The sequence below is a fragment of the Mastacembelus armatus genome, chromosome 10, assembly GCF_900324485.2.
Source record: "Mastacembelus armatus chromosome 10, fMasArm1.2, whole genome shotgun sequence".
NCBI lineage: Eukaryota > Metazoa > Chordata > Actinopteri > Synbranchiformes > Mastacembelidae > Mastacembelus > Mastacembelus armatus.
The window spans coordinates 19,702,817-19,727,567 of record NC_046642.1 but is presented as its reverse complement, the minus strand read 5'-3'; the positions used below and the strand labels follow the sequence as shown (position 1 = coordinate 19,727,567).

Below are 24,751 nucleotides of genomic sequence, written 5' to 3'. Positions count from 1 at the left end.
CACTTTTAGATCTCATCAAGTTTTTGTCTGGAATTCCCCACATACTGTTATAATCACACTGTAAAAACTCAAATCAAGAGACACCCCTTATTTATTTTCATAGCTTTGTTAAACCATTAATGCACACAGGCTTTTTCCGGCTACAGAATGATTCATGAAGAGCTGGGGTGTGTTTTAACATCATTACCTTTAACCGCTTCCTGTTTGTCCCACAGTTACTGCGGCATGTGACGGTATCTGAGAAGCGCTGGAGAGCCCGGTCGCGTGGAGCTGGAGTGGACGGGTGGAACGATGAGGGGGAAGAGGGATTCCAGAGTGGCGACTGTGACGATGAAGATGAGTGTGCGGGGGTGTCTGGGCTGGGGCCGCCACCGAGACGCAAACGTTTACGCATTTTTTCAGGTTAGACACCCACCCACATATTCAGCTTGTGTTGTTGCAAATGGGGTGTTGTTTCCACACTGATAACTTCAGCTTAAATTGCATTTATGACATGAGCTGTGAAAAATTTTTTTCGGCACAAACAATTAAGTTGTTTACGTCTAAGCCTACTCACTAAACTGGAACTATTTACTCTAAAACTGGGAAATGCATGGATAAATTTGGCTTCTTCTGCAGTGAGTCTGAGTGATCACAGTCCAAACACATGCGGTGAAGCATTTCCATGACCACCATTCATGTTGTATTCATGTTGTCACAACCTTGCTCAGCACTGTGGGCCAATAAAAGGTGGGAAAGAGATATTTAACAAGTTATTTGTGTGAGCAGGTCAGCAGTGTAGGCAAGGTCTGCGTGGTTTGTATGTGAGTTCATTGATGCGAAACACAATCACAGACAATGATGTCAGCTGCAAGGACAGGGGAAAAGAGTGGGAGGAGCTGGCAGGTCTGATTTACAGACTGTGGAGTCCAGCCTGCTCAGGTGCATGGCATCACTGAAAAGGTCTAAGCTCCACACCCTAACTTTCTGGAACAAAAGAAAAAGCGCAACCAACCAGAGAAGACAAGAGAAGGACAGCCCTGAGGCCGCCACAGCAGCAGGAGACTTGAGACTTCCTCAAGTAGCTGCCTCACTGCAACCTCTTGACCTCCCCACTGTCAATCCTGTGAAAAACGTCACACGTTCTCTCTAAAAGCCAAACAAAGAACAAATGAGGCTACAAACTGTTGGACGAAAAGAAACCAAACAGAAAAGGGAGAAAACAGTCAGGGAGCAAGAACAAGGGTGTTCGATGTGCTGTTACAAAGCTGCCACAGCTAAGCAAACATCCTCCCATTGGAGATGTTGTGGCAGAGATTTGGGTTTGTCAGGCAGAGAGCGAGAGCAGGAACCTGAGGTTAACACAAGACTCCTGCAGGGCTACTACTAGTAGTCTGGGTATTGAGAGTCTGCTGCCTTCACTTACATGTTCCTGTTAGCTTCACTGTACTTTTCTGCTTCAGTACACTGCATCATTATACTGTCCCCTCCAGTTTACAAGCTGCAGAAGGCTGACACAGCAGAAATTAAAGTTCCCTTTATAGTCTGAGCTCAGTCTAAGTACCCCTGCAATTTTCTCTTATCTGATCTCTAAATTACCAGTTCACCTGTTTGTACAGGAGCAAGCGATGTTTGCAGACCTTGGAGAGTCTCTGCTCCTTGGGAGACATACAGATAGCTTCTGATAGCCTGTGATGACCCAGCAAAACGCTGACCTGGCATGTCCTCTCAGTCCATTTTGGTCAGACAGGGCACTAAAGGTTCAAAGGTCAGCCTGGAGGACTATGAGGACTAATGAGTTGCCTGTCTGTGCTCTGCTGCCCTAAGATGGATGAGGCAGATCTGGTTTCACAAAGCCTGGAGTGGAGTGGTGGCGTAGCACACACAACCAGAAGAGTTGAGTTAGCAGAAGTCATAACAACAAGGTGCAGACAGGACAGAAGCAGGGCTGAGACCCCCACACAGCCCAGCTGTCAACCTGCTGACCACGTCATGTCTGACTTGTCCTCGCTCATTCTCCACACAGATTCCATAACCTTCTGATCAGTAATGTGGCTCACACATACACACACACACACACACACACACACACACACTTCCCGTCCTGACCAATCAGACTTTATGCTCCACATTCCCCAGAGCATTCCAGGCCAGGAGAGCTATTCCAGGACAGGGACCCACACACACACCACCACCCACCCCCAGCCCTCCAAACCAAGACTAAAGCCAGGCATTAGACTGGTTCCAGCTAACACACCACAGACATAGGTGACTCTTTACTGTGACTTCTCCCATCCTGTGGCAGATTGATTGATTTAATTTCTGTTAACTGGTGCCGCAAGATTAGTCAAAAGAGGATTTTTCCATGAATAGTAATTTCCAAATCGTTTAAGGCTTCAACCTAGGCTGACCGTAACACAAGTAGAAAAGAGTCATAAAGTCGTGTAAATGCATCAGTTATTTACAAAGCAAAATCTACCTAATCTTAGCTATCATTAGCTAACATAACAAGCATTCAGTGCTGCTGGTAGCAACAAAATTTTACTAGTATTGAATTGGGCATGTAAGTTCAGCTTTTCAGACTAAGAGTGTGCCATTTCTTCTTTAAAAGGTTACATAGTCTAGTCTCACTTCTTTATTACACAGCCAAAACATGTAGTTACATGTTACATAGTCATACACATGTTGCATTTAGACAGAGAAAATCAGTTTGCCAGTGTAATTCCTTCACATACGGTAATGTTCTGTGTTTGGCAGTGTGTAGAGGTTTTTAAAAACCCATTCGTCTGGAATACGGTACAACCCTTCTTTTTCTCATGATGGGGGCTCACCTGTGCTTCTGCACTTTCATGCACACCTGGCCTCAGACTGCACAGTCTTTGTGGGAAACAAAAAGCCTGCCACCATCTCTGCACAAACCTGCTCACAGATTTCTCTCAAAGCCTCGCTTTTTTCCCTCAAACTCACTTCATTTTTTTTTCTCCCACTGTCACTTCAAATTTGTTATGCACTGTTTTTAGAGTATGGCTTCACAAAACGCTAGTGGTTTTACTGTATGAAATCTCAACCTGTCGTTCCCTTTTGAAAGAGGAAACCTGCCAATGATGGCAATCGTAGGCTTCCAGCTGAGTTTCAGCAATTTTTTTGTAAATGAAATGACAACATGGTGAAGCACAACAAATCCCTCTCAAGGTAAGTTTTATTGGTGGGTTAGTTATTGAAACAAAATGACTGAGATAAAATATTCCATAGAAATGGCTCTTTTTAAAACAGTAGCTGACCACACAACTCTAAATCACTTTGTGGAAGTGCCTATTTAAGGGTCTAACTGTGTAACCAAATAACTTTTTAAAGTGGCTTTTTGATGCAGTTGGGACAGTTTCAGCAGCCTGAGAGTCAGCAGCTGGTAGGCTCTGTAATGGCTGAGTAGCCCAGAGCTCCGGTTCATGTGTTTTCTTGCTGAGCTGGACAGGCCTCTGCTGTGTGCTGCTCTGCCTCACTATGCTCAGCAGGATCCGTGTGAATAGACCTCTTGTTATGTTCCTGTGCTCAGACATGTGGTCACTGTACGCAACCCTAAAGAAAGCTCTTCTTTTGAAAGCTCTTGAGTATTTTATCAGCGCCAGGGGTTAGCAAAATATAAAGTGGAAATATTTCTGTAATGTGAAACATGCAGCTTATGAAAGGCTGGGCTGGGCTCACCTTTCGGGTCTGCTACAAATTTTGTCTGGAACAAAGGATTGCGTAAAAGAAAGAAGAAGGTGATGAAAGAATGTGGGGAAAGGACAGAAAGAGACAGAAACACCTTTGATAACTCTAAAGGCTGATACTCTGGAAACCTAAACATTCTGTACTCTGTATGTGGGTCAAATTAACAGCTGTACGTGCTGTCAATACAAGAGCCTGGTATGTTAATTATCTGCAGCTGTGACCCCTGACCCTTGGCACCTGATAGGTGAGTCACACAGGGCCTTAATGTCTTCATCTAAGCAGCCTGCTCTGGATGCATCCACCATATACTATATTTTCTGGACTATAGGTCGGACTTTTTGTACTCCTCTGGCTTGTCCTGTGATTTATACACCAAAGTGACTTAGATATGTTTTTTCTGTTCAAGAAGGCTGTTTTTGCTAAAAGCGACGTATACTCTGGTGCGACTTTTAGCTTGGAAAATATGGTAAACTGTTTCCTGTTCATTTAAACTCCACAGAGTTTCGTAGGGCGGATTACCTCGGCTACTGCATTCACGAATGTGCTCCCAGCTAAAGAATCATCAACATATGTTAGCCAGGTAGAGGGCCCGCGTGCCACAGGTTAGCGTGAGACAGAAGGAGATAGGCCCACACGGTGCAGATGTTCAAGGAGGAGTGCAGTTGTGTGTATGCAGAGGAATCTGGATGCCCACATGGCCTGAGACTTCTTCGGCTTTCAACAGCAAGCAGAGCCAGATGATACCGAGGCACAAAAACATGCAGAGTATTACTGTTTGAGGCCTGTCTCTGTCAGGACATTATCAGTCAAAACATATAGAAAACAGGAACATTAAATCCATGACAGATCGATGTTGTTGATATCAGAGATGTAGAATTGAATTACATGACTTGGACTCAACTTGAACAACAGGAACAAGTTTTGTTAACCTGGGACTTGGTTTGATGGACTCTAGGGTGGTTTGAAAATGAGATGATACATCTAGAGGTATTTAGCATGGTACAATGAATTTGTCTGATGTCATGTCCAGGACTTTGTACTAAAATATCTCATGCGTAACCTACAGAAGATGATTTTGGTGATCAGGTCAAATTACAATACATAGTTATATCACTTTGTCAGCCAAGGATGAGATTAGCAGGCATTTTGTCAAGGCAGGAATGCAAACCTATCGGCATTCCCATCAGCCTTTGCTCATATTTACATAATAAATAATTTGCCTGTTTAGGATTAGCATGTTAGCACTCTCAGTGTTAGCATATTGACATTAGCATTTTTTTCAAAGCACCATCATGCCCAAGTACAACCTTACAGAGTGTAGTATGGTCTCTTATTTTTGTATGCCAATTGAAATTACAAACCAGAAACATCACTTAATAATCATGTCTATCAAATATCTCCAACACTGAGTAGCTTTGATTGTTTAAACACCGAGTTTACCAAATATGTTCCTGCAGCCAGTGAGCTTAAGTGCTAATATGAAAGAGCATATTCATGATTTGTTTTCTTTTCAGAGAAATAAAAGAGGAGCAGATCGTTGCTCAATCTGCAGCCTCACTGCAAATCAGAATCCTCATTTCAAAGAGAATTTGACTAAATGCTTGTTGCTCTTTTCCTTGGCTGACAAAATGATAACTCTTTAGCCAACTAAAATTTGTTCATGCTTTAGATGGCTAATGCCAAAGTAATGACTATTTTCCAAAATGGCTATATAAAAACTGAAGAAGTTTTGGAAGTGATACAAAATAAAAACTGCTGGGTAGAGAAGGGGTTGACCGGTCAACAGGTGGATGTGATGGTGGAGAGATACATAATGTATAACACACTGAAAGTGTTCTGACCCAACGTTCTTTACCTCTGTCCCTCTTTGAGCTTATAAACAACCTCTGTAAATTCAACCAATCCTCCTCCTTCTCCACCTCCTCCACGCCCCTCACAAAAATAATGAAGCTTGCCACCATCTGTGTAAACAGGCTTGGCTAGTAAGAGCTGCAGCCTCTCTCTCTCTCTTGTTCTTGCTGAAGCCAGCCACAGGATCCTGTGTGTCCTTAGTCCTAGGGCTGAGTGTGGTAGGACGATGGGAAAGGAGAGTGGGAAAAGGGAGGAGAGGAACAGTGGAATGAAGTTACCCTCTTATTGGACCCTTGTTGGTCTTCCGCCATGAAGCTTTCTCAAATCAATCCAGGGATAAAACCTTTAAGATTAGCCAGAAGGCAGGAAGATAAGCCCTGGTTTTAATTTCTGTGGATACGAGCGCAAAGAGCCGACTGGGTTCTCATCGTCTACCCAAGAGGGGCCCAGCAGCGTTGATTCATTTTGTAGGCCTGCGCATTTTTCTGTTTGTGTGTGCCTCTCGGAAAAGCGTTTGTTTGCTCAAGAGCTTTATTTACATTCACGGCACTTTTTGGACGCACTAAATTCATTCCAGGCCCATTCCTGGGTTGTGTCCATCAGTTCAGCCACAGTCCACAAACACTCCGCACACAGCAGGATCATTCTCAAGGCCCGCTGCTTGCTGCCGCAGTGACACACAGCAACCATTTTGTGGAAGAACCTGGTTGAGGGTTTAGGTGGTTTGCATTTTTATGTTAACCCTCTGCTCTCAGCTGCACCTCCTACATTCTCCTTCTATCCATGTTTTTCTCCCTCTGGCCTTTTCTCACTATTTTCCAGCCCGTACTTGAAATCAACTAAAGGATGCAGTGAACATTGTAGAAGTTATGCTTTCAATAGACTGGGAACTGCTGGAGGAAACCACAGGCTAACCACTAAAAAGGGCTGAGATAGATACTGAAACTACTCGATAGGATTTCTTTGTGTGTACAGTCATAGTGGCCAAATTGTTACTCTCAGCTGTATTTCGAGTCTGCCTGTCTATGACAGGAATGTAGGGAGATATTAATGTACTTGTTTGTTGGCAGGGACATTTGCACAAGAAACACCCTTCTCAGTCTGCCAGATACTGTATATTTCCTTCACTGGACCGACTGCTGGTCCCAGGAGGAGAATGTAAACAGATCTCTGTGGGATGTCAGCTTCCCTCATTATTAGAAGATAAAGATAGTATCCAAAGAATGCGTTCCTCAGAGAGTCCCTGACCAGCACCAGGATGTCCCCTAGGCCAAGCTCAAACACTGACCCACCAGTCATCTGCTTGCCTCTGTGTGCAACCACTCCTCTCTTTCTCTGTTTCTGATAAGAACCCCATTGTCCAGTGTCTTCAGGAACACCCTTAACTGTTGCTCCCTGCCAACCTCTGACCCTCAGTCAGCACCAGCCCCCAAGCAGCCAAGGGTTACAGGCCTTCTCTGTACACGGCAGAGTTCCCCACCATGAATGAGCCCCTTGCCCTCAGCACAGAATCAACTCTTTGTATGTTTGATTTGTTATGGTTTTTACTTCTCTCACTCACACACACAGAATCGGCACTACATGGTGTTCAGAGAATTTATGTACCTATTTCAAACGTTTTTTTCAAACGATTTCTTCTTACTTTCTCCCTCCTATGATCATATTGGCTGTTAAAGTAGAGACTACAAATACATAAAAGTAAATCTAATTGGGATGGTGCAGGGAGAGGTCATTGGGTACAACATGCTGGTCACCCCCTCATTGGCACTGCCTCCCTTCACTGATCATGTTAATTAAAACATGTTGACTTGTATTTGTCCCAAAAAGCCACAATTCAGGATTCAGGACTCACTTTGGAGTTAAAGTTTTTCAGATTTTTCAGCTGTTTTCAGGCTCAATCTGTCTTTTTCCTTTTTTCCATCAGTGTTCTTGTTCTGTTGAGTATTTTGCTGAACTACCTTTTGTCACCAAACTCCCTTAGATCACTTCCATATGTCTCCTTTCAAACTTCATTAGCTCTGCTTCTGTCCTCAGCCCCACTTTACCATCCCATCTTTGTCTTACTCTCCTGCCCTCTGTGTGGGACTGTCCCTCAGGCTAGAATAACAGTGAGTCTTGTGAAGGTTGGGAGGCCAAAGCAGCTCAGAGAGTGGTGCTGTTGCAAAGGCACAGGGCAGGGCCTCCTCTTGGCGTTCCGTTTGTCTTGGCCTGAAATTCCCAGCCTCTCTGAGCGCCCCTGTGGTCGGCCTGTGGGTGTGGAGGCAAACGGTCACATTCCCGCCAGCCCATGGACAGAAGCATCCCGTACCGCTCCCTCAGTTCCTTTCCAGCTCTCAATTACCATTGTCTCAGGACAAACAGCCCAAGTCTCAGCAGTTACAGAACATAACCAACAGGTCAGTAATCACAGTCCAGGTCCTTATCTGTTTCCCTTTACAAGATAAGACCTAATCAAATCTAATCAGTCCAGCAGCTCTATCATGTTTTTACAGAACCAGTATTCTTTGCAGCTGTAAGGGCAATGCCTGACAAAGGATTTCATACACACACACACACACACACACACACACACACACACACACACACACACACTTTTGTGAGGACACTCATTTAATAAAACTCATAATGTAGTCCCTAGCCTCTTACCCCTAACCTTAACCATCAAAACTAAATACCTGGCCTCAACCCTCACCTCTACCCTTTCTAAACCTAATTCTAACCTGAAACCTAATCCAAGTCTTAACCCTCAAACATCCTCAAACTCCTATCGTATAAAACTCTGTGGTCCTCACAATGTATAGCCTTACAAGTACACGCACACAGACCCACGCTCCAGGCCTTCCATTTCTAAATTTGCTGTGTTTAACATCCAAGTGAATAGTTTGCTCTGCAGTGATAAGATGAATGATAAGCTGTTTGCTTTACTTCAGAAACTGTTATATCTTTTGAGCTGCTGAATCTTGAAAACCTAGATCAAATTTGACAGGCTTAGGTGTATTATACACACACATCGTCTGCCAGGGCAGCAGCAATCTAAACCATCTCTCCCGTTTCATAAGGAGCACCTGTGTTTGGAGACTTAACATTCCACATACTTATGTGACCAAAAAAGGTCTTTGTGCATAGCACACATGTACTGAATAAACTGTACTGGACCATGAAGGTACACACATGCCAGAGGGGTTATAATAATGTGTGAACTGGCTACTGATGTGCACCTTCTGTTAAAAGTAATTCAGCTGCATTGAAGAAACATGTTTACCATGTTTTCTGTGATTTTCTGTGTCATGTAATTAACACCTACAGTTGTGGTGTGCTGGAAAAACTCTTACAAATTTTCTACATAGTTTTCTTGTTGTGACAACTGCAAACTCTAAATGACAAGCCTCAGGCACCAAGCACTGCTGAAAACAAAACTCCAGACTCTCCCCCTTCTCCCTCTTTCCCTGTTCTCACACACACAGATATATGTACATATACACAGTTTCCAGCCACTCTTTGACCTGTAAGGGGAATTCAGACAAACATCCGCTCACCCTGAAAACCACAGTCTGGATTTATCTGTCTGTTGTCCTGAGGATTGGTCGCTAAGAAAACATAAAGCCTGAATGCATCTCCGGCTGCTGACTTGCATACACACACACACACACACGCACACGCACACACACACACACACACACACACACACACACACACACTTTGCTGAGGCCACTCTGCCCTGCCTGCTCGTTCTTAGTCTGGAGTCTTCAGAGTAACCAATCAATGGGTGGACTGTTGACCTCTCCCCTGGGTCGTAACTTGAGCTCATAAGGCCGTGATAAAGCTAGCAGGGGTGCACTAGTAAGGTGGTGTCTTTTAAGGAGTAATAGTCTGAAAATGGAAGGTTTGAATGGATGAGCAAAAGGAGAGCTTGGCTCAGCTGAAAGCCACAAGGGCCCACATCCATCACATTAATCACAGCCAAGACTGTGGCGCTATATATAGCTAGAAGTTATCCATTTATTTGCCTAATTGTCCCTGCCTGTCCACTGCCTGTCCACTGTCCTGAAAGAAAAAGAGTAAAAGAAGCTGAAACCAAATGACTTCTGTGTTTTTCTCATTTTCACTCTCGTTCTGTCGACACTTTACTACACACACACACACACACACACACACACACACAGGCACAGGTGTTTATCACTAATTATACCAGGATATTATTAGTCCCAGCCCTGCGTAGGAGTGTCACAGATCTAACTTTGTACACTGTTTAGTCCCTGTTGGGTTGTTTTTAAACCTGCAGAACAGGGCCCATCTGTGGTGCTGCTCATGTCAAAGTGTTTAAATTAGCAAGAAAGACCCTTTTTTCCCCCTCAGTTCACAGCCTGAGACTTTTTTCACTCACATTATTGCTACTGCAAAGCACACCAACACAGTGCTCTCCCACTTTGTCACCCGCGTTTTCAGAAACACACAGAGGGACGGCTGCACACACCCCACTCAGTCATCCGCATACGAACACACAAATACAGCCGGGGCATTGCCCCCGCCCTCCTATTATCCACAGTGTATATAAAAGCTGTATCGAATTGCACCTTGAGCTTAATTGGCTCCGCAGTACAGCGCGCTGCTGTCGACAGTGACAAATCGTTTTTTTCAGGGCCCTGAAATATGTCTACCCCCTGCCATGTCAGAGGACACAGGAAGAGAAAAAAAGTTAATTGTCCCCTGGCTGCCATTCAAACGATGTCGTAACTGCAAAGAAATTTGTAGGAGATACAGTTTGGAGGTTTATTTATTTGCCTCCCCCCCTTCCTCTGTTTAAGATGGTGCCTGGTAGTGCAGAGGGTTGTGGGCACCATGGCCCTAGAAGGAAGGGCCCATTTCTCTGTGTTTCTACTCAAGGACAGGAGGTTGACGCTTTAATGGAATGGACTGCTCCCTCTGATCATACAGCAGTACAGATCAGCTGTGTCCTCCTGTTGGATCACTCCCACTAGGGAAAACAGTACAGAGATCTCCCAGCAGATGAGACAGCTAATTCAGTGTGAAGGTGGCTGTTATTTTAGGAGCTCAGATGTGACAGTGTGTGTATGTCTGTGTGTTGCGTATGTCTGTGGGTGTGTGTGTGTGTGAGACAGATAGTGATAAAGCCAAGAGTGTGTGAGAGGGAGTAATATCAAAAACGCACCTGTGCATGTTTATGTGTGTGTACATGTTGAGATTTGCTCCGCATCTGGCTTTACAGGGGACAGCTCATAGACGACATTCCTAACCAGACAGTGGCTTTATTACTGATATCCTCCTGCTGTCCTCATAACTCAGTCTTCTTATTTCAGTCTCCCTCATAGTTTCAACCAGACAATGCAGCACACAATATGTCTCTCTCACACACACACAGGGAGGAAGAGCTCTGCTCAGTGTCAGTGGGAGAACAGCTGTGGACGCAGAGCCGTCAAACAGCAGTAAGTAAGAGCAGATCAGACTGTGAAGTCACTGCAGTGAACATACGGAAAAGGACAGAGTAAAACAGTAAATGCAGGCGCAAATGAGTAATAATGTAGAATTTATCTGGTAAACCAAAAAACGTATTAAATTTATCCAATATTTATCCAGCTACAGCTTTCTAGGTCCTTATTGAAAAAACTGATCTCTGCCTTATATTTATATCCATTATTTGAAGAAAAAAAAAACACAAGGGAGTTTCCCAGTCAAACCACAGTCTGCTGTTGATTGAAGAGCCCCATTGGAGCACAGGTTAACTGGCTTCCTTCAGAGCATCTTTACAGCAGTTTAAAGGAAAAGTGAATGATAAGAATGATGGTTGCAGTGGACTGTATCACTAGTGGCCTACAGAGCACAAGTCTACACTGGTGTAATTTTCCTCTAACCATCCCTGAAGTCATTTAACTACTTTCTCCCACAGACCCATAGAACCTCAGTGCAGACATTAAACACAGTGTATGATTAACAACACAGTGAAAACAAAAGTTAATGGTAAGCCAACTTCTCTGCATACATAACATGTTTGTTCACTCTATACGTGAACTGTGTATATGGAGAGTCAGGCTCAACCACTGATCTAAGATATATACAGTATTTTCTAATTATAAAATTTATTTATTTTCTACAATACAGACTGTTATTGCTCCTTCTGCTTGGAATGAAGTTCACTATTTATGAAGTACAAGATACTAACTTTTTCTTTAAAGCAGTGCAGAGCCCTAAATCAGTTTCAGGCAGTAAACAGGAGAAGCTTGAAGGATCTTGTAAAGACAAAAAAAAACCAAACACAAAACAAACAAAAAAAAAAAACTTATGAAAGAACAAAGAAGATATTATATATATTTTTTTATATATTTTGGGAAAATACATTTTTCTGCCTAGTTACATAAAAACATTGATGTCTACCACCGTGTCTGTTAATTACAGAGGTAGAGTCATAATAGGTCGTTTTTACACAAAACAAAATGCAGATTTTTCAGGAAAATTTGAAGTTGTTTGCCAAGAAATAGTAGATGTGTCTTGAGCATTGAAGAGAGCCAAGCTAGCTGTTTCCCCTGCCTTCCAGTCTTTACACTAAACTAAGCTAATCAGCTCCTGACTCTAGCTCCATCATTAATGCACATTAAGGGGTATTGAGCTTCTTGCCTAAAGTTTCCCAGAATATCTACATCTTGCTTTAAAGTGCGGAATTATTTAGGGCCTTCTTCACAGCATGATCTGCAAAATCAAAAAGTAAAAATAAGATAATTAATTAGCTGTTCCTGTCCCCCACTAGGAATTAACATAACTAATTCATGGATTTAAACTGACAACATCCTTTCACAACTAGGAAGGTGTCCTTTCATAACTTTACATAACAACACATTTATTCCCTTTTTTAAACAATAAAATGTTTTATAATATATTCTTCTGAAGGAAGAAGACATACAGCAGAGAAACATTTTGGCTGTTACACATGTTGAAACATAACTTCATCGAGCCTCTGTGGTTTTTATTTTTATTTTTTGTTTTCAGCATCTCACCACATAAATCTGCATGTCAACACTCACTATCAGCAAAATATATGTCTGTGTGATTCGGCATGAGTCTACAACAATAACATGTAACATCTAGTTGTACGTCTGTGGGACTTTCTCGTTCCCCAGATTTAACATGTTTTTACAGCTGTGCAAGGCATCATGCAAAAGGAGGACAGACATACCACACGTGTTTTTCAGCTTTTGTGACAGTGTTTGTTCTAATTGTCTCCATCCCTCTTCCTGCTTCTCCCATGTTTTTCAGTTTTTGCTTCCTCTCATACACCCCCATCTCTCTGTCTCTCTCCCTGTCAGACCTTGCTGATAACCTGGCAATGGATGACTTCACCTTCCAGGAGCAGCTGCTGACCCCTCGGTTGGCCACAGCTGGAGTCGGAGGCGCCTCCTCACCTGCAGCTCCGCTGTGGAGAAGCTGCATGATTCTAACTCTCTCTGTAACACTCGCTCTCCTCCTGTTCTGTCACCAATGACCAATGCACTCACACAGTCGTATCATCCAGTGGAAACTCTATGGAGCATGACAAACTTTTTCAGAGGTCTGGTTCCTGATGTAAAGGTTAGTGGCTCATCAACTGAAGCAGAAAATACAACATTTTTCTTTATCTCAGCAAGAACTGTTTTTTTTTTTTTTTTCAAAATTCACAAGATCTTCTCAACAAACCTACTAAAGCACACCAGATAAACTTGTGACATTGTGTAAATAAGAAACTTGTCCTCTGACCCACTTCCCATATGGTTATTACTACTTTTGTGTCCAGTTGCCTCACCTCCTCTTTACTCTCATACACACTTGCGTATAGTTAAAATGTGACATAGACACGTAGACAGTTTTGACATGGGCCTGCAAGTAAGGAGGCATTGGAAAACAGCTACATAACAGGCCTTTTTAAAATGCTCCTACTCCCAGTCTGCAACGAGTTATTGCCCTGCAGAAACAAGCTACAAGAAGAGAAAAACTTTTGCTACTTTTCAAATGATCTCCTGCCAGGAATGGACTTCATCTGGGGAGTTTTAGTGAACTCCTTATCCCTGCAGGCTGAGGTGAAACCCTTACTTAAAAGATGCACTGTACTTTAAACTGCTCTGTTACCACCTAAACCTCCCTCTTACGCTCTCATTGTTTGTGTCCTAGTGATAGTTAAATTATTTCAGTCTGATTCCCTCAAGCGTTTTTACTCCCACCACCAGTGTTTGCTTTATTTTTTAACACTGATGTTTTTTTAACAATTAACAGCCCAATGAAAATAAAAAAAGATTTAAGGGCTATCATCTCCAGTCTCCAGCGTATAACTGTACAGATGTTAGTTTCTCTGTGTTGGTGCCATGTTTACAAAAATGTGTTGATTTGCAATATTCACATATTTCACAACAGAATGTGGCTTGTGGACAGAATTATTGGCTGGACTGTGAAGCACTGCTGCATATTTCTAGCTTATTCTACTGGGTCATGCCAGGAGTGATACACAATATAAATATGTATAAAAAATATGTGTAAATTAATTTTGTTATGTTGTTTTGCATACATTTTCCAAGCCAGACCTTTGTATCTTAATCTGATTGGTGTTTTTGCTCTCAATCCAGAAGTCAGGTTGTGTTATTGTTTGTTTGTTTTGGTTAATGAAATGTGGCAAAAACAGGGTTTGAGCTCCCTTGTTGCTCAGACAGTAGGATGTGTGATGAATGTGTGAAAGGCACTAATTAAAAGTGTGAAGTGTATCTGCTGCTGTAACCCCTGACATCACAGCTGTGAGTAGAGACTGCGGCTACAACATTCACTCACTATGTGACACATAATCGGAGGAGCACAGGTGGAGCTAATAACAATAAAGATGGCTCTGTTTCATATAGGTTATAACAGTGTATCATAGCCACGGTGGAGGGTCTAGAGTACCAGACTTCTGATACTGGATCCTCTAAACAGAGTTTGGCACTAATCAGTGTTCTTAGTTGCACCCGTGTTTGTCATGAGAAAGGTTTGTTACAACCAAACAACCGAGGTTAAGGTCAAAAATGAATGACTGCAGTAACATGTTTTTCCAGTTACATAGTGATAGTGAAAGGTACAATGTAAAAATAAATAGTTTTTTGTTGATGCATCTGTATGTGTGAATATTAAAGGAAGTCAGTTTTACATATCAATGTTTGTTAGGAACTACTACTGCCTATGTGAAAAAAGCATATCACCTTTAGTGGCTCCAGAGGGAGAAGCACTAATGGGGCGTTCCCACTAGCTTTACTCGAGTCCACTCTGTTTTTTGTCTTTTCCATGAGGGGAGAATACCTGGTACCAGGTACTTTTTCAGCGCCTCCTCGGCTGAGGTTCCACGCTAGCCGAACCGATACTAAAATGTGATGTCAACAGACTGCAGGCCACTAATTGGCCAGGGAGTGACGTCACTAGAAGAGTCATGGACTGCATCCGTCACAAGACTCAAACTCGCCATTTTTAAAAACGGGCAACAGCAACCATTTGTTTTTTTTTTTTGTTTTTCTAGTCTTTAGTGAGGCAAATGGCTAACACTACTCAAAAAAAAACAACGTATAGAGGTCGTCACTGCAGTTTCATGCCAATGACAACATCGCCCACGTTGAGATGATAATGGAAAATGACCAAAACAGAGTTGAGCCGAGTAGAGTAGAGCTTGTGCTAAAACCATATAATGGAAATGGACCATGAATGTCTTTGACTGGGTGGTGATTCGGTGTGAAGACTACCAGTTTGAGGATGAAAAAACAAGGGGGAGTGGAGTCAGAAAGTCAGTCCAAGTTGAGAAGGCTGTGCCTCCGGCCTCCACTGGCTGGAGCTGTCATAACACCCCTGAATCTCCAACTGAACAGCTGATGTGGAATATTGGGATAAAAAAAAAAAAAAATTGATCTTCTTTGAAGACCGTGTTCTTGGAGTTCAATACTAAATTGGTGAAGTAGTCTTGTTATATTAAAAACACTTTAAAAGGCATGTGAGGTTTTGCTATTTACAGCTGAAAACGATGTTGTCTAGGTGGCTATGGCCCCAGTAAAGCAAAACAAAACACAATAACCACTTACTCAACAAGATATCAAATAACACAGAAACTATTTGGCTGATTGACTGTCATGAAAGACAGTGGCAGGTAAGTTCAATTGTCAGGCTGGTTTGACATTAGAATGTGGATAGAAAACACCAGTGTTGTGTTTCTGTCTTTCAGATGGACAGAATCATAGAGAAAGAACAGATGCAAGCTTAAATGTCACTGGGATTTTGGCTCTTTAAAGCAGCAAGTTCTCTGGGGATTCTGAAAGTCGTTGTAAGAAACCACAGGTAGCAGTGAATAAGGTAGTTTAAAGAAAACCGGGTAAAACATAGATTACAAAACACAAAATAACCACTGGAACACCATATTTAGATATTGTGGTGGAATCTTCCTTTAGGTACAAGGAAAGATTAAATGCTGCAGAGGTTATGAATAGGTCATGCAATGTTGCAAATATATATGTTACTTTATGTGCTTTTCACTCTATGATCCACTTCAAAGCCCTTCATGAATCATATAATTTATGTGTTTCTGGACTGTGTTCATAGTTCTCCAAATCCTCAAAGCACCATGTGATTCATGTGTTTTTTCTCCAGATCTGTATTTCTCAGATGATGAACCACTCTGGGCAAAAGATCTCCTCTCTGACCCTCACTGTGGGGTTTCCCAGCATTTACTGTAACTCGATTAGTTTTACCCCTGGAGTCAACTCAACCAGGTAACAGACACTCATCCACAGCTCGACAATGAAACGAGCTTCATTAGCCTTAATTGTTTGTGTTTCGTCTCCATTTTTGAAATGCCATCTACTTTAACAAGGCTAGTCACTCACAGCTTCACACTTAAATTCCTGTCACTGAAAACAGATTTAAAAACCCTGCTCCTGTGTCCCCCAGTGCTCTGCTGTAACTTTTCACAGCCACGCACCCTCTGTTCCCCAGACCCAGATAAAAATGCCATTGTTATCCAGCTGTGCTTTTCTCTGCTGAACGGGATTGCATCTTTTAAGATGGAAAAGAGAGGCTGATTATTAGGAGATGAGCAAACGCTGGCTGCAGAGAGCAGCAGCTAACCCTGGATGTGGGGGTTATAATCTGAATGCTAATGTGAGGCTGGAGAAAGGGCCAACTGGCCTATTGAAATGCAGAGTCCACGTGTTTTCTTAGGGTAATATTGGGGCAATGTTGAAACAGCATGCATTATGAGAGTGAAAGGTCAATTTGATGTTAATTAGCAGAAACAGTGAGAATAGCTGACTATCAGGAATGGTTGCATTTTCTGCCTGAGTGATTGACTCCCTGTGAATATGTATTTCACACTCTACACAAAGATGCTTAGACGTGGCTGACTTTACAAGCACTGAAGAGTCATTAAAGGGCATATAAATTAAAATAACATTATACTTTATACATACTTCAAGTGTTTGGGTGCATGTGGACTGCCCAGTCCAGTCTGATTTTTACTGAGCTGGATGTTGAAATTCCTCTGAAAGAAGCCTGAGACATGTCATGTCAGTCAAAGCTCATTCATGTCTAATTACCATGGCACTGAACCATTTTCCTACCTTTTGTTGGCCCGTTGAGAGCAGCACCGGGCCCACGCTCTCCCATGTGCTGTGCACCAGCATCCTCCTCCTGCTACTCAGCAACCCCTGGCTTCCCCTGCAGCAGCCACAGACGCACAGAATGAATGGAGCCGCCTGAGGAATGTGAACACAAAAGGAGGAATGTCATTTTGCTCAATGCTACCCCCTTAACCAGTGGACACACACACATACACACACACACTTTCAGAAGCACCCCACAAGTCCAGGCATGTTTTAGAGCAGTCGGTAAAAAAAAACTTATTATGACTAATAATTGTAATTAGCTATTTGCATACACGTCTGAGCAAATGAGACTTAATGAGGAAAAATGGGTAAATGTCTGCACTTCATGATTTAGACTGATATGAGCACAATAATGGCTGGAGAGAGACAAAGTGGCTGTAACATGATGCTGAAGTTTCCCATTCACATCACTCATTTAACTGATTAACCTTTCAGTAAAAAACAAACTGAAATTGTTTTGGTTTTTTTTTCCACTGCTACAAAAGCATCAGTCTGTAATGAGGGCAAGGGTCAGAGGAGGGAAGCAGCATATACCAGCAGACATAACAAACTCAGCCTGAGAAGAGGAAAAAAGAAAACACTGAAGACTGAACACTTGAAGCAAACTGATCTGAATTTTACAGGTTTACATCTCCTGTTCATTTTTGCTGTATTGATTCACATGTACAGGTGAACCACACTTCCAGCCCACTGTTTCCTGTAGTTCATAACGCTGGAGGCTCCATGCAACGGGACACAGCCTGGACTATGTTTGTGTAAGAAACAGGCCTGTAGTTTTGACCCTGTAGTTATTGAAACACTAGCCAGGTTTTAAAGAAACTACGATATAGTGGGTTATGAAAGCCGGACAGAAATAGCACAATAGAACGAGTGTGTTGTCACTGTCATGAGCTTTCTTGTTAGGTAAATAGCTGTGTGGCACTAAAGTCATTTGGAAAACCATTTCTGAAGTAAATAATCATAATGATATAATGATAATGAATAAAGACTTGTCATTTATTTTCATTTTTCCCACCAGACAGCATTCAGCTACTAAATCTAATGGTTTTAAACATGGGGCCTAAGGACCCATACCCATCCATGGGGTCATTTCCAGGGGCCGCCAACAAACGTTATCTTCCCTAATTATTTTCACTTATTGTATGTTAGGAGCTGAGGCACACATGTGGGATGTCTGTTTTCTTTAAAGGATTTTATCTCTGCTGTTATCTCCACACCAACAGTAAAAACAGATAAGAAACCCCTTTCAGCCCCGGGTCACATAGGGGTCTGCAATAAAAGATGTGTGTTCCTCAAACATTTTTGGTTATGTATCTCTTTCTTTGTGCCATGCGGACTAGCACTCATAAGCCCTCATGCGGTGGTGCCACAGCGTCGCTCCACCCGCAGCTCCACTCCTGATTTTCAGGACTGGTCTAAGACATTACTGATAGACACCCAGGGCTGGAAGTCCCGGCTCCATGCTCCGGTCCTGGTGTTCCTGTTTTCCAGGTCTTTGTCCCCGGAACTTGCACTGACTCCTGGGTGTCCACCAGGGTTTTCTGCTCACATCTGGATCCCAGTACCACCAGCATATAGTCCAGCGTCCTGTCCTACAGAAACCACGGCCTCCCTAACTTTGGAAAGAAGCAAGAAGAGAAAGGGGAGAGAAGGGACTGAGTTTGCACCGTGTCCTGTCGTGGTTAATGCTCCGGTCGAGGCTGTAAACCAGTGCCGTGATTCTCACCTTCTTGCCTGCAGTCTGAGAAAGGTTTCACATGTTTTTAAACTAGTTTTGTCCTCTCTCCGTGTTTTTTTTCCCCCCTCGATCGAGGCTGGAACTCGAGATTCATGTTACGTATCCGAGCTTTTTGGTCGGACGAAGTGTGAGCATCGTTTCGTGGGTGTTTTGGGTGTTTTCCCCGTGTCGAAGTTTGAAGCTGCTGTGAATGAAGTTTGTGTCGAACTGAGGCTCCAGCTCCACGAAGAAACTCGGCGCGCTGCTCGCCGAAACCCTGTGCTAGCGTCCTCTCTTCCACAGACATATACACACTTCACTTTTTGTGCCGGTGACTGTGTAGTTTTTTTTGTTTTGTTTTTGTTGTCGTCGTCGTTGTTGTTGTTGTTGTTTTTGAAGTGCCAAGATGAAGACGCTGTTCGTGCTGTGTGCAGTCTGCACGCTGGTTGTGTTGTCCGTGTCCGGGACCGCGGAGCAAAAGTTGAAAAACTGCAACGAAGTGCGAGCAGCTTACAGCTCCAAGGGCTTCAACGTCAACGACGTCCCCAACAAAGGAGTCAGCGGTGAGTTTCTGCACTTTCCACGTCTCTGGGCCGGTTTCTACCCCAAAATACGACAGTCTGCAGAAGCGCTTTCCAAAGTGGGGGGGCTGTGGGTCTTGGAGGGGTCTCCCGGTGGTTCTGTAAACCCGTTGTGGAAGTTTTTAAACCAGGTCCAGGGTAAAAGTCAGTAGTAATTTCTCTAAGTCATAACTAAATTTAAAGCGTTTTGCAGACGGTTTTCTTGATGTGAGGGTCTTCTCAAATGGAGACAGTTTAGGGGTCTTAAACTGTCACTTTTATATGGACATTTTGTGTTTCTGTCACAGTTTGTAAGGAAACATGATTAATCCGGCAGATGTGGTCTTCTTCATGTGATAAAAGGCTTAGTACAGTGTAAGGTCTGGGGGAAGTGGCACTGAGGCAGATCAAGTCTGTTCCTGGCCACACTTCACTGCTCTGGTGGGTAAATATAGTCTTCATTTAGGAAATACTTGTAAGTGATTCATAACAATAAAGAGGTATAATCAACACACAAAGCCCCGGCCCCTACTGAAAGAAGCCAGGCCTGTGTTTATTTCCAGGCTTCCTTAGTACAGACTCCTATGGCTGTGAAGTGCAGGTGGCCGGCACTGATTTAGTAAACATCTCTGTGAATTGTGAATTATGGACTTCTCTCTCTCTCTCTCTCTCTCTCTCTCTCTCAGGGTTAGTCTGTTTTTTTTTTTGTCTTTTTTTTAGTATGATCTGTGTAGGCCGCTGTTGTCTCATCTGTGGGACATTGCACCAATGAAGGCCTCCTGGTAATAAATAGGATCTGTGTTAACCGAGGTGAGAAGGCAAATCAATTTAGCTAATCACGAGTTAAACCCAAGTAATGGAAACTAACCTGGGGGGGGGGGGGGCTTTTACAGTGAATGCTTGAGGGGAGCAGTGGACGGGGGTTGGGGTTTGAAATTCCACTGTGCCCTGCATACTTTAAATCCCTCCCTTCTCTTATTTCCTTTTTTCATTTTATGGTGGTTAAAATGAATATGCACACAGACTCCTAAATTCAGGCCAGTTTTGCAGTGGCTTCAGCATGACGTTCTTGTTCAAATTCATAGAAGTAGGTCATCCAGACATGCCTAGTGTCACGTTTGTGTCTTTCCCTTTTAAAGTTATTGTTTTAACAAGTGCCTTGAATGGGCATTTGTTGGTGTTGTTGTTGTTTTTAAAAACACATCTTAACAAGCTGGTTTCTGTTTTCTCATTTTTTATACACTAGCCTTTTTTTGGCTAGTGGCTTTAGGATTTTACAGCACTACTGCATCTGATGTGTTGTCTTTATTGTACTCATATCCTTTTAATGTGTTTCCTTTGTATAGCAAGTGGAAGTTCAGACAGTCCTTCCCTGGTGAGGCCACAACAGCTCATTAGAATTTGAGTTGGGCATGACTGTCAAGACGGCAGAGGACTTTTCTTTTCTACATTTAGCACAAGTCTGTAGTTCCTTTTTGTTTTCTGCCTGAATGTCTTTGTGATGCTAAATGTCATTGAAAGTATCCCAACATGTCTGCATTGGTCAGATTTAATTGTGTTATATCTCCGGGTTTTCAGAGAACCACCTGAATGCAGACAGTGTTGTGCAGCCTTTTCCTTAGAATAGATTCCTGGTGTATGTCTGGGCCCAAGGCAGGATCGACCTCAGTGAGCAGCTCTTTGTCCCTGATCAAGACTGAAATAATTGATCCATAGAAGGCAATAAGGTCTACTGTCATTAAAGTGTGTTGGGGGTCTCTAGAAAGCAAAAGCAGGTACAAAAGCCCTGTGCTCTTAAAAGGTTGGATGTTGCTGAAGAGGAATGGCTCCAGATCCTTCGTTTAATAGAATTTAATATACTGTGTATTTGTCAGAGCTTTCCTTCTAGACATTGCAGTGGGTCAAGCTCCAAACAATAATTCCCTCCTAACCATAACACAGTCTGTGCTCAGATTGAGCTTGATAGGAGGTTGCACGAGGGTTACACCATTAATTACATGCACATGTAGATCACAGTTTCACTTAATAAACCAGGAAATGGCTCAGTGGGAAAGGTTGTTTCACTTTTAACATCTGCAGACATTGAAATAGTCAACGTACAATGCAAAAGTTGCTGTAAAATGAGTTTGGTTGTGGCATAAGAGTAGACATCATGATCGCAATTTCTAAAATCACATGCCATTTTTATTTTAACCATAACCGTGTAGATTTATGTGGAAGAGAAGTCAGACTTCAAAAATTATACAGTAAGTTTGCCAGTTGTCTGAAAAGTCGTTTTTAAAACGTTTACCTTCTTTGATACTTGCATCATAAATCAGCTTGGTGGAATATGAGTCTTATTGGAGACACGGGATTCAAAACTTGCCTTTTGTAACCACAAACATCTTGTGTTATTGTTGGCAGCACAGAGATAAAGATGTTTGTTACCAGGCAAATTACCGATGGGCTCAGCTGAAACCCGACTTGAGATTCAGTAAAGATGTTTTAGTGCAGTAAAACTGAAATGGAAACCCTGATTGCCTCAGCATAGTTAGAATTAAGTGATACAGAGTAACAGCAGACTCGGTTGGTAAATTCCTTGTTGATCCCATAGCATTTCTCTTTTACCGCTCACGTGGAAGCAGTTCAAGGCTTTGTTCCCAAGTTTCTTTCTGCTTCCCGATGAGTTGTTTAGGACCTGTGGTTGAATACTTCTCGCAAATGGGAAACAAATTGCACTCACAGTCCTGATGATGAGAGATGAATAATATCAGTATCATACAGAATGTAAATGGTAGTTTTACTGCCTGGAGGTATCTTGCTAATAGTAGATAATGTTTATTTGTTAACATTTGATACTGTGATAAATATTAAAAGATATCTGCTAAGTGTTGCTGTACAGTTGCAGCATGGAGCAGCCCTGCCTGAAAGCAGAGCTGTTAACACTGTCCACACTGGTATCTGCCATGTCAAAAGCTGTTCAGTGTAGAGCTGGATGCTGCTCTTCTCATTTTGCAGCTCTTTAAGCAAGATCTGTTTTGGTTTAATCTGGCAGTCAGGCTTGATGTCATGCTTCAGGTATGGGACAATAGCAGAGATCAAAGGGAAAAGAGTCATTTTCCCTCCCTCCAGCACGAGGACCATCCGCTGCTCATAATCAGTTCAGCGCATTATAACTGAAACTCAAAGCGTGCATGACCTCAGCGCGCTGGCCTCTTGGTAAGCTTGAGACATTTTGCAGTCCCACATTGTGAGGGCTCTTTCTCTCTCAGCCAGCAGCTGCATGCCCCGCATCATTACCGTTTGGGAAATAACAGGTTGTGTTATTGCAGTGACATTCAGCAGATAAGATAAGAGCAGGAAACTGGGGCACACACAGACTGCAGGAGCTTTTACAGCTCAAAGACCAATATTTGAGTGACTGCACTGTCGAACTGTGGTGTTTTAACACCTGTAATAATTAACTAATAATCTGCCAGTCAAGTATCTTGCTCACTTCTCGAGGTCGCTCCCGTGAGACCCAAAATGGCCCCGCTATGTTTTATGTGAGACCTTTTGAAAGTCTTATTAATCAAATTATGAGCCTCAGTGCTGCACTTGAAGTCTGATTTCCACTAAGAACTTTTAGCTGTTCACACATCATAAGTTTACTTTACAACACTTTATTCATAGAAACCACAATGGACATTGCTCATAGATATTGGAGTCATCTCAAGTCTAGATGTTGATCTCTTTAACAAGGTTATATTTTTTTAAAGTCATATTTGTTGCAAGAATGTTATGTATGATAAAGGGTCAAATAAATAACACACTAATATTTACTACGTTAAGTTATTTGAGAAGTTGACATTTTTTAAGTTGTTTTGATTTATCTTTGTATTGTAAAGGCAGTGCATTTCATTAGTAGTTGCACTGTTCATTTAATGGTGGGCTAGTTTTTCTCTCATGGGAGATGAAATTCAATCAGCTCATGTAGAAAAACTAGAATTGTAACTGGGCTATATCTTTCAAAAAACACTACACTGCCAAATCTTTTTTTTTTTTTTTCCCCCTTGGGTTCTTTATTGGATTACTCCATTAACATCTTGAGCCCAAACTGGTTTTAAGTAAGTGAGGAGGGATCAAAAGATTCAGGTGTGTTATTTGAGAAGGTCTCTTACTCCTACTCATAGGCGTGGTTACGACAAGTAGTAAGTCCACCAACTGTGATTCATGATGTTAATGAGGAATTAGTCATAGTGCATCAAAACTGCACAATAGGATAGATTTGGACTTTGTAAACATGAAAAGCCATCCAAAATCATTACAGTAGAATCAGATGTTTAGTCTTGAATCAGTGGTAAGAAAATGACCTAGACTCTTATTACTGTGTGGTTTTACCAGCCTCAAGTATTATTACGGTTGCTGCTGAGTAATGTGGATTTTTAAAAAAGGCACTGTAACTTTACATGTCAAACTGAAAATGGTCACATGTTGCTTTTATTTTTAAAAAAAGTTTGTAGCACAGCTTCAATTTGTCCCAAGAAGAATAAACCACACAGACATTAATATCAGGGATTGATTTGAAGAGAAAATTGAGAAAATGCATGTGGGTTGAGATTAAATATACACCCTGCATTAAAGCCACAGCATGCACAGTAATCATTCCTGAGCGATGGGAGATACTTCTGCAGCTTCAGAGTTTGTACTTCCCTTAAAAAAGGTTGTTCAAATTAAAATAAAAGTTTTGTCTCTGTTTCTAATACCAGTGTTATTATTGGAATCTAAATCGGCAAAACACAACCATCACATTCTCCAAATACTGACCTCAGCTTTTGTTTTGCCTGCATCAGGTTACATGGGAATGTAAGTGCAGAACTCTGATAATTTTAAGGGCATGAATTATCATTGATGTTGTCTTTCAAATAAAGCAATAACTAACCTGTCAGTAGGCTACTTGATAAATACATATATGAGGTTGAAGTTGGCGATGTCCTTGGAGATCAGTTAAATGTGGTGTTAATGTGATGGTTCCTGTTGCTTTCTGGCCTGTATATGTGACATCTCCTCCCTAACCCTTTGACAAGCCTTCAAGATAATTGAGTTTAGGTATCATGAGGTTGAGGTCTTGTGAACCCAAGGCAGAAGGGTGGGGTGGGGTGGGGGGAGTCTAGGGGGGTGGCTACGACTTGCATCGGCCAAATGGGGCCAGAGGAGGGAGGGAGAGTGGCTACACGTGCCTGCCAGCTTGGTGGTATCTTGCTGCGCTTATCAGCTTCCTGCGATCGCAGCGTGGCAGCTCCACCATCAGGGGAACTCGTGGCGTCCTG

At 42.4% G+C, this 24,751-nt stretch overlaps 2 protein-coding genes across 2 annotated transcripts in view; both read left to right on the top strand.

Moving 5' to 3' along the window:
- gpc3 (glypican 3) overlaps positions 1–13,802 on the top strand; it is a 95,096-nt gene extending 81,294 nt beyond the window's left edge. Inside the window, exons 7-8 of the mRNA XM_026330577.2 lie at positions 216–402; positions 12,858–13,802. Of these exons, the coding sequence (XP_026186362.1) occupies positions 216–402; positions 12,858–13,033 (363 nt within the window). The 3' untranslated portion in view covers positions 13,034–13,802. The remainder of the gene's footprint in view (positions 1–215; positions 403–12,857) is intronic.
- Positions 13,803–18,629: 4,827 nt separating this feature from the next.
- gpc4 (glypican 4) overlaps positions 18,630–24,751 on the top strand; it is a 28,626-nt gene continuing 22,504 nt past the window's right edge. The window contains exon 1 of the mRNA XM_026330769.2: positions 18,630–19,466. Within this exon, the coding sequence (XP_026186554.1) occupies positions 19,310–19,466 (157 nt within the window). The 5' untranslated portion in view covers positions 18,630–19,309. The remainder of the gene's footprint in view (positions 19,467–24,751) is intronic.